The 10511-nt window shown below is 36.1% G+C and overlaps 1 protein-coding gene across 1 annotated transcript; it reads right to left on the reverse strand.

Annotated features, from left to right (window-relative positions):
• Positions 1-7376: 7376 nt before the first annotated feature.
• LOC6037409 lies at positions 7377-7983 on the reverse strand. Its single transcript, XM_001847273.2, has 2 exons — positions 7908-7983; positions 7377-7826 (listed from the first exon to the last, which is right to left on the reverse strand). Exons 1-2 carry the CDS (start codon positions 7911-7913, stop codon positions 7497-7499), a joined length of 336 nt encoding a protein of 111 aa, XP_001847325.1. The 5' UTR covers positions 7914-7983; the 3' UTR covers positions 7377-7496.
• Positions 7984-10511: the final 2528 nt, after the last annotated feature.

Genomic DNA, 10511 nt, shown 5'->3' on the forward strand with positions numbered 1-10511 from the left:
GGTTCAATGTAGATTCGAAAAGTACATTAAATTTCTCATAAAATTACATGCTCCAAAAAAATTTACAATCGAGTAACGGAAAACGGGAAAAATTTTAACACTACAGTCGACTCTCTGGTTGTCACTATCCAAGGGACCGTCGAGGAAGAGAATCATCAGTTTACAGAACGATGCAAAATAAAGACTCGATTGAAAATATGTTTTTTTTGATACCCAGCTATGGGAGAGAATCATGGCAACGTCCAACAAACAAAAACAAACTAATGTCAAACACCCTTCAAAGCTTCGTTTTGCAAAGAAAAATGTCTATGCAAGCCATGAGGTAGTGACAATATTGACAACTGGAAGAGATTTTTAAAGCAAACAGAATTCAAGGGACCGTCGAGGTAAAGATCCTTCAAGCAAGAGAAAATATCGAGGAATAAAGCCAATTGAAGTATGCAGTTTGAAGGGACTGAAGAATTCATCGATAGATGGAGCAATATTGATATCGAGAAGATCGACAGCCAGAGAGTCGACTGTATCTCATCACCGTTTCAGGCTGCAAATTATTGAAAAACACCTCTTTTTTCACATGTTCAAAAATGGAAGGGGTCGTACCGCCCCTCCGTCACGAGATATCAAAAAACGGACCTCCGATTTGTGATCAGGGACAAAAATTACCCCATAGGACTAAGTTTCACGCAAATCAAAGAGGAGTCGGGGCCACTTTTCCCAATTTGTTTGAGTTTGAGTTGGTAGAGATAGGTTATCTTCCTAAGGTGCCTAGATAAGGCCCAGTTTGTGACGATACACTACCTTTCCTTTACTAAGCAATCGAATCCAGAAGGGAAAAGATCACCTGTTTTGTTGGTCCGAGCCGGGATTTGAAGCCCGATCTACCGCTTACGAGCCGAAAGCGTTACAACTGGGCTACGTTGCTTCGGTCACTAACTAGGCTGGTACAAATATTTTTAAAAGTTGTTGTCACCCCGTCGACCCCGATCAAAGTCGTGGGACAAAGACTACGATAATATTTGGATCCACCTAGTTTTAAATTGAAAAATGACATTTTTTGACATTTGAGCTTTAAATTATTTCTTGTTCCAGATTTCAACAATTCTCAAAGTATTAATAAAACTTTCATTATTATATAAAGTAATGTTTAGTGTCAAGTTCATCGGAAAAACAATGCTGATCAAACCCCCAATGCCTTCAGCTTTACAACGAAGCATAAAACACAAACAGCCCACCACCAATCATAAATTTATTGCCCAATAATTGACCCCCAGATTACGGTGGTTATCCGGGATTGCAGCCATACCAGTGCTACACGAAAATTGAGCTTTTACCAGCATTTATTACACATTCTACAGAATTCGTAACATTCATTTTGCCACGTGTTCCGGTCCATGGTTTAGCATCATATCAATTAGAACTAATGTTTGAAAACGGCTCAGAATATCGTCAACTTTAATTAAATTCTAAAAAAAGTGTTTAAAATATTTCGTCGGCAATTGTTTTATTTCTCATTTTAGTCCAAACATTTTTTTTCTAATTGCTTTTCTTAAAAAATCCCGAACATTTCCGCCAATACCAGCGAGCATGTACGCGCTCTCCAAACGGCGCGTGCCTGCCAACAACCGGAAGGGCCGCGCCATCGTTGGTCGCACTCCATTAACATTATGATAGAGTCTGGCACAAATTTATGCTCGCGCGCGGGGCTACTGTGCCCAAAATAGGGTTCGATTGTCAATTGTTGGTCTGATGTTAACGATACAGAGAAATGTCCTAATAATGTTGTTTCCTCTCGGCAGTACGCCCACCGAAGGAAGCGGAACGAAGTGGGGTGGAGCTCAAATTTGCACCGTTTACGTTTTGCAATTTATTTTAATTAACACATTTAGCGTAAATATTTATCGAACGCTTCACGGTTTTGTTTCATCAGTGAATTTCCAGGCAGGGAAACCGAACGGTAATGGCTTGAATTTGGTGGAATGCGAATAGAGTTGAACAGAATTCAGTAATTTTTTGTTGGGGTATTGTCACTTTATTTGATTTAAATTTGTGCAAACAATTGCAGACCAGATTGATCAGATTTCTTTTTTCGGTCATTGATGTCGAAGTTATTGACAAGCTGTAAAAGCCAAAAATAAAAATAAAGGCCAATCCGATTTAAACTTTGAAGTCAAAGCGCCAGATCCGCTCGCAACTAATCAAGCTCATATTTAGGATTTAGGCTCAGTACGCCTTAAGGATCATGCCCTGAAATGCCCGCAAAATTCCACCATTTTGTTATATCCTATTAAAGACTTACCTCAACGAGGAAGGCAACTCAAATAAAACTAAACAAGATATGAACTTATCAAAGTACACAAAAAATAAAATAGATAAAGTTGAAACAAGAAAAGTATTATTCTGGAGTTTTTTTTGAAAAGGTCCAATAAACCAAATTTCCAGTTTTTGCATTTTGGGTGTTTTTGAAACCGCTTTGAGACAGGGGTATTCAAAAACACCCAAAAAGCAAAAACTGAAAATATCCAGTATTTTAGTTTAAGATAAAAACACAAGTTTTTTTAAAGGAGTTTGTGTACAGAGAAATGCGATGCTGATTAAATCAAAGATGCAAATACTTTATTTGTTGTTTGAGGTTGAGGTCGAACGCATTCTAAGGACGAGAAGTCTATTTGTTGTCATTAAATTGATTAATGCTTCAGGTTTATGCTGAAGTTTTATGCTGAATGACAAAAGATCCCGTTAAAGTCACTTTAAAAACGAATTTAAGTTTGATAGAATTACTTGCGAGAGGTATTTCAAATCATAACAAATTCCAACCTTGAACTCCTGAAAATGCTTAAAAGAGAAAATCATAGGGTATTTTAACCATCAGTGGACCCCCTAGTAGATCCGAAGCACATTTTTCGCAAATTTTCAATATTTTAAACACTTTTTCATAACCCTTTGAACAAAATAATGGAATCTGGAGTGTTTTGAACAATTTTGAGTATTTGTTTCATCAGTTTTTTGTTTTTGAGCAGAAAAATAGCCATTTGAAAAAAAAGTGTTTTTTGCCTGTTATGGACCCCCTTTTCCTATACTGCAGTTTTACGGCGATATGATGTATACGCCATTGAGGTGATTTTGCTGTAGACACGATTTTCTGTTTTTGTTCATTTTTTCAATCTAAAAAGACTAATTTGAGGTCTGCTCTGTAGAAACTGTTAAAAAGTACAATAAAAATGTGGCCCCTACAAAATTTCTTTTTTTTTCCTATTCTTTACGATTTTAAACCACAAACATCATTTGGCCGAAAAAAAAGTAATAAAAAATCACTACTTTTCCTGCCCAATGATGTATGTATACATTGCTCGATCAAAGCGATCAAAGCTGAGCAATTCTCTGAGTTTTCGGTCATTCGATTTTTTTTTGTATTTTTTAATCCGGCTGAAACTTTTTTAGTGCCTTCGGTATGCCCAAAGAAGCCAATTTGCATCATTAGTTTGTCCATATAATTTTCCATACAAATTTGGCAGCTGTCCATACAAAAATGATATGTGAAAATTCAAAAATCTGTATCTTTTGAAGGAATTTTTTGATCGAGTTGGTGTCTTCGACAAAGTTGTAGGTATGGATATGGACTACACTGAAAAAAAATGTTACACGGTAAAAAAAAATTTGGTGATTTTTTATTTAACTTTTTGTCACTAAAATTTGATTTGCAAAAAAACACTATTTTTAATTTTTTTTTTATTTTTCGATATGTTTTAGAGGACATAAAATGCCAACTTTTCAGAAATTTCCAGAATGGGCAAAAAATCTTTGACCGAGTTATGATTTTTTGAATCAATACTGATTTTTTCAAAAAATCGAAATATCGGTCGCAAAATTTTTTCAACTTCATTTTTCGATGTAAAATCGAATTTGCAATCAAAAAGTAATTTAGTGAATTTTTGATAAAGTGCACCGTTTTCAAGTTATAGCCATTTTTAGGTAACTTTTTTAAAAATAGTCGCAGTTTTTCATTTTTTAAAATTAGTGCCCATGTTTGCCCACCTTTGAAAAAAATATTTTTGAAAAGCTGAGAAAATTCTCTATATTTTGCTTTATTGAACTTTGTTGATGCGACCCATAGTTGCTGAGATATTGCTATGCAAAGGCTAAAAAACAGGAAAATTGATGTTTTCTAAGTCTCACCCAAACAACCCACCATTTTCTAATGTCGATATCTCAGCAACTATAGGTCCGATTTACAATGTTAAAACATGAAACATTCGTGAAATTTTCCGATCTTTTCGAAAAAAATATTTTCAAAAATTTAAAATCAAGACTAACATTTTAAACGGGCCAAACATTCAATATTACGCCCCAATTTCATTTTCAAAGGTGGGCAAACATGGGCACTAATTATTAAAAATGAAAAACTGTGACAATTTTCAAAAAAGTTACCTAAAAATGGCTATAACTTGAAAACGGTGCACTTTATCAAAAATTCACTAAAGTACTTTTTGATTGCAAATTCAATTTTACATCGAAAAATGAAGTTGAAAAATTTTTGCGACCGATATTTCGATTTTTGAAAAATCAGTATTGATTCAAAAATCATAACTCGGTCAAAGATTTTTGCCCATTCTGGAAATTTCTGAAAAGTTGGCATTTTATGTCCTCTAAAACATATCAAAAAATAAAAAAATTAAAAATAGTGTTTTTTTGCAAATCAAGTTTTAGTGACAAAAAGTTAAATAAAAAATCACCAAATTTTTTTACCGTGTAACATTTTTTTCAGTGTAGTCCATATCCATACCTACAACTTTGTCGAAGACACCAACTCGATCAAAAATTCCTTCAAAAGATACAGATTTTTGAATTTTCACATATCATTTTGTATGGACAGCTGCCAAATTTGTATGGAAAATTATATGGACAAACTAATGATGCAAAATGGCTTCTTTGGGCATACCGAAGGCACCAAAAAAGTTTCAGCCAGATTAAAAAATACAAAAATTAAAATTAAAGAAAAAAGACCGATTCCGTAGAGAATTGCTCAGCTGGCTTTATTTTTTGTACCAGCTATTTTGATAGCTGAGTGGATCCCGTAATGCATTGTCCACGTGGATACTTTAAGGGGGGGAGGAAGGTATTAGGGAGCGTTCTTTTATTTCGTAACGCAGTTGGGGGGGGGGGGTCGAAGGCCGTGTTACGCTCCATACAAAATTTTTAAAAATTGTATGGAAATTTTGTTACGAGGAAGGGTCTAAAAATCCGATTTTTTGCGTTACGCAATAAAAGAACGCTCCCTTAGCGATTGTCTATGCTCCATAAACACATTTTTTGCATGAACAATTGTCACCAAGGGAGGTGGGTGGGTCTAGAATTTTCAAAAAAGTGTCTACGTGAATGTGGATAAGGTGTCATCCATTACGTACGTCACATTAAAATCAGTCGAAATTTACTCCACCCACCTTTGTCACGATTTCCCTATGCTTTTAACACGCAACGTCACGCTTTCTCAAAACCCCCCTCTTCCCTCAGAACGTGACGTCTTTTATGGATGATGCCTAATGGAACTCCCCTTAAGAATTAAATCGAAATAATGTAATAAAATATTGCCCAGTCTTGATTTGGTCCCAAAACCTCCAATCAACATTCAAACAGTATTGAATTTGACTTAGATCAATTCTCAATGTATACATACATCATGATGAGTAAAATTGGCGTATACATCATTGTTTGTTTGCTTAATAAAATGGGCCCCAGAGCAGTTTTTTGAAAAATTCTTTCGTCAGGAGGTAGCTTTTAAGATTCTTTATCAGACTGTACAATAAAATTGAAATTGTCCAAAATGGCGTATACATCATATCGCCGTAAAACGGCAGTATAGTGGACCCGGGTCCATAATCCGATTGTGGACCCGGGTCCACTATAGGCAAACTGTTATTTTTATACCTAATTTAACCGATATTTGATGTTTTGATGCATTGTGTAGGTCTAATGATAGATATAATGAATAAAAGATGGATTTTGCTCACTTTTCATCATGAACAAATATGTTTTGTTAACAAATTTGGCTTTAAACAACAAAAAACCTAACAGACATTTAAACACATTTATTTCCGAAAAAGATCAGAGAAAACGTTTAAAAAACCACTGTAAACATACAAATAATTTAAAAAAGAAATTTTGATGCATTTTTTTTACATATTAATTACATAAATGATTGACCGAAACTAAACAATACATTTGTTTACAGTTGCTGATAAAACCACGCATGTTTATTTTAAAATAATGTTTTGTTATTGATTTATTACTATAAAATATCATTTCAAAATGCAACTATGATGCTTCAGTAAAGTACCATTAACTAAAGTTTTGATTAATTATAAATTCTTTCGGCTTCAGCATATTTGGTACTTTTAACATGAAAACAGCTATATTTATACTCATAATTGAAAAAAATAAGCGTTTAGGTTGAATACAACAAGCATTTATTGTATGTTTAAGAGAAACTTTTGCTTAAATACACGGTTTTCTTTATTTTTGTAAGTTAAATTAACAGGGGTCCACTTTTGGAAAAGTTTAGATTTTCGTTGTCCTATATTGGACCCCCCTAATTTTTGCTCGAAAATGAGCAGTTCTTCGCTTTATTTTAGTAAAGTTTCTTAAACTTACATTATTTCGACCTGCTGAAGTTGAATTATCAGTCAAAAAATGATTGGATAGTTAATTCAATCATAAAATATAAATGCAGTTTTGTTGTGAAAATGCTAGTGGCCATGGCTGATTTCAGATGTCGAACTCAAAACACTTATTTTGGCTCAAAGGGCACGTCAATGTCAGCCAACATTGTTTTAAATTATGCTGAACATGCCAAATAAAAGATTTGTAGACAAAAACACGCTTGAAATTGTGGTTTTATTGATTTTTTCATCAAAAACACTTCAGAGGGTCCACTATAGGAAAGGGGTCCACTAATGGATAACGTACCCTATGTTTTACTTAAAATTATCCACGAAAATCTATCGATCTTGAGTCACCAACGTCAGGTTTGAGCAAGGATGCCAGATGCACAGTTTTGTTTGTGATTCACAGACGTTTGAGCTTGTGCAAGACATTTTATAAAGTGCACAGACTTGAATAAAAATTAGGTTCGTATTTTGTAAGAATATCTTATCTTAAACTTATTTCGTTAGACTTCAAATGATTCTCATGGATTTCCACGACTGGAATATTGATATATTTGAATTACAGACATTTAAAAAAAAGTGGTAACGCTGGGTTTGAGATTGATTTTTATTTCATATAGTTTTTTCGCCAAATAGTGTTGCGTGAAAATTAGCTGAACAATATTCACAAATGCTGATTTTCTCAATAAGTTCTTCCATGGAAAACACTGAATCTTCTAATTTGTAAACAGACTATTTTATTTCTACAACTACACAGTCACTCTGCAGATCTTCACAACTCCTCAATCACTCTTTCACTTTCACCTTAAAACTGCCTTCCTCTCTAATCTCTAATCTCTAGCCCGAGTGCGAGTGCTTGGTGCGCTTGATCTTGATCTTGATCGGTTTGGGCTTCTCCTTGATGTACACCGGGACCTTCTTCTCCACGATCACCGGGACCTTCTTCTCAACGGGATAGGGCACGTGGACTGTCTTCGTAACGTGAACCTCCTTAACGTGCTCCTCATGGTGATGGTGGTCGTGCTCTCCGCCCCACCCCACGCTGCGTCTGCTGCGCACCAGTTCCCGGTCCAGGCCCTGGTTTGCCCTGCCGTCGTCGACGACTGATTCCGGAATCACGGCACTGGCCACCAGGGCCACGGCTAGCGACAGCAGTACGATGAACGCCTTAGCAAACGGAAACGTGATGCGGAAAGTTAACTTTGGATGATTTGGAAAGGGAAATTTGCTGTTTTCACTATCTCTTACCTTCATAATTGGGCTCGTTCGGCAAGGTTGCGTGGGAGGGTTGAACACACGTGGAAAGTTGTTGACGCGAGTTGAGCTGCAGCTGAACTGATGGTTTAGCCCACGGTTATTGGTGGTTTTATACACCACGTGACCAACTCCGTCCATTTCTCACATATGCCCATGGCAGTAAACAATCGCCCAATCGCTGCAACGTACAAATTATATCATTCCGTTCTACATATCTTCAATTAATGAGTGGCCAGGCCCCCTGCGCACCACCTTACCGGTGGCTTAAGGTGCGTGCGGCCACGAAACAAAACACCCATTTCCAAATGCTCAACGGCCAACAACTACCTCCGAGTGCCTTTCGCTCTTCATGACCGAAGAAATGCTAAGAAACCATTTTTTGCTTTCCTCCTCAAATCGCACCGCATTTTACCAACCAACAGCATTCTAGACCACGTGCAATTGCTACCAGAGTTCTCTAATTATACAGCAGAACCGAAGCAGGCGAGTCCGAGCTCGCGCGCAAACGAGAACACGTGTCCGGCTCGCTTTATCTATGGCCAGATTGCAAGTTCTACCAGATCTGCACTCGTGCGTTCGCGCGCGTTCCAATTATCTGCCCTGTAATCTTGAGCTACCCACCTCCCTGTACAATAGCCTGTCCCATTTTGAGGTCATGTCGAGGAATTTCAGGTGCTCACTTCTTAATTGATAGATTATGATGTTAGGAACAATGTTTTCTTAGACAAGAAAAAATAATAAAATACTTTCTCGCACCCCCTAGTCGATTTACTGAAAAAAGTCACTTTTTTGAACAAATTTTCTAAAATCACTTGGAATCAATACAAAAACTGTTTCGATCAGGTGTGTATTATCTTTAAATGATAGGTTTTTGTCCATAGATTAAGATGCACTATCAATATTGGGCCAAAATTTAAGTTTTTGGACTCTCCCAGGCGGATTTGTGTCGAAAAAATCGCATTTTTTCGAAACTTTTTTCAGAAATGTTCATTTAATTTAGGGTAGCCTATTTTTCCCAGTAAAACCAATACATGCAGCTTGTAGGAAATTTCATGGCGAACATTTTTCCCTCTGAGAAAATGCAATTTCGACACTCCAGAGCCGAGATATTTGAGTTTTAGTGAGGAAAAAGTGCCAATTTTCAAAATTTCTCAGAATTCAGAAGCAAGGCCTACTAATTACACGATGTAGCAAGCATATGTCTCAAAGGTCAGGGTATGCTTTTTTATAGTAATTTTGGCCGCTGAATCCGAATCTGAAATCAAATTTCGTGTAAACAGTGATGTTTTGAGCTACACCCTTATATAATGTTATTTGCGTGTTTAAGAGGCAGTTTTTGTAAATATTGATCAGTTTGTTCTAGAGGTCGTATCGAGGTGCTCCAATTTGGATGAAACTTTCAGCGTTTGTTTGTCTATACATGAGATGAACTCATGCCAAATATGAGCCCTCTACGACAAAGGGAAGTGGGGTAAAAACATAAAAAATCTTAAAATTAAACTGCTCGCATTTTAGTAATACTTCATCAATTCCCACTCTCTTAGATGCATTCGAAAGGTCTTTTGAAGCACTTCAAAATGGGCCATAGACATCCAGGATTGGTTTAACTTTTTCTCATAGCTTTTGCAAATTACTGTTAAAATGGTTTTTTTTTAAGCCTCAAAAGTTAGGGAATTTCATAGACTATAAGCCTACGGTAATAACTTTTTGGCCAATCACAGTTTTTCTAATAGTTTTTCGATTTTTCTATAACAAACATTTTACAACGTTAGTTATTGTCCTGTAGGTATCCATAGCGGCACTTTTTAGTCTCACTTTTGTCATATTTGAAATCCTCAGAAAATTCAAACTTCAATGCCCGTTTTACCCCACTTCCCTTTGTCGTAGAGGGCTCATATTTGGCATGAGTTCATCTCATGTATAGACAAACAAACGCTGAAAGTTTCATCCAAATCGGAGCACCTCGATACGACCTCTAAAGCAAACCGAGCAATATTTACAAAAACTGCCTCTTAAACACGCAAATAACATTCCAAAAGAGTGTAGCTCCAAAACATCACTGTTTACACGAAATTTGATTTCAGATTCGGATTCAGCGGCCAAAATTACTATAAAAAAGCATACCCTGACCTTTGAGACATATGCTTGCTACATCGTGTAATTAGTAGGCCTTGCTTCTGAATTCTGAGAAATTTTGAAAATTGGCACTTTTTCCTCACTAAAACTCAAATATCTCGGCTCTGGAGTGTCAAAATTGCATTTTCTCAGAGGGAAAAATGTTCGCCATGAAATTTCCTACAAGCTGCATGTATTGGTTTCACTGGGAAAATAGGCTACCCTAAATTAAATGAACATTTCTGAAAAAGTTTCGAAAAATGCGATTTTTTCGACACAAATCCGCCTGGGAGAGTCCAAAACTTAAATTTTGGTCCAATATTGATAGTGCATCTTAATCTATGGACAAAACCTATCATTTGAAGATAATACACACCTGATCGAAACAGTTTTTGTATTGATTCCAAGCGATTTTAGAAAATTTTTTCAAAAAAGTGACTTTTTTCAGTAAATCGACTAGGGGGTGCGAGAAAGTATTTT

The sequence above is a fragment of the Culex quinquefasciatus genome, chromosome 1 (genome assembly GCF_015732765.1).
Source record: "Culex quinquefasciatus strain JHB chromosome 1, VPISU_Cqui_1.0_pri_paternal, whole genome shotgun sequence".
NCBI classification, from domain to species: domain Eukaryota; kingdom Metazoa; phylum Arthropoda; class Insecta; order Diptera; family Culicidae; genus Culex; species Culex quinquefasciatus.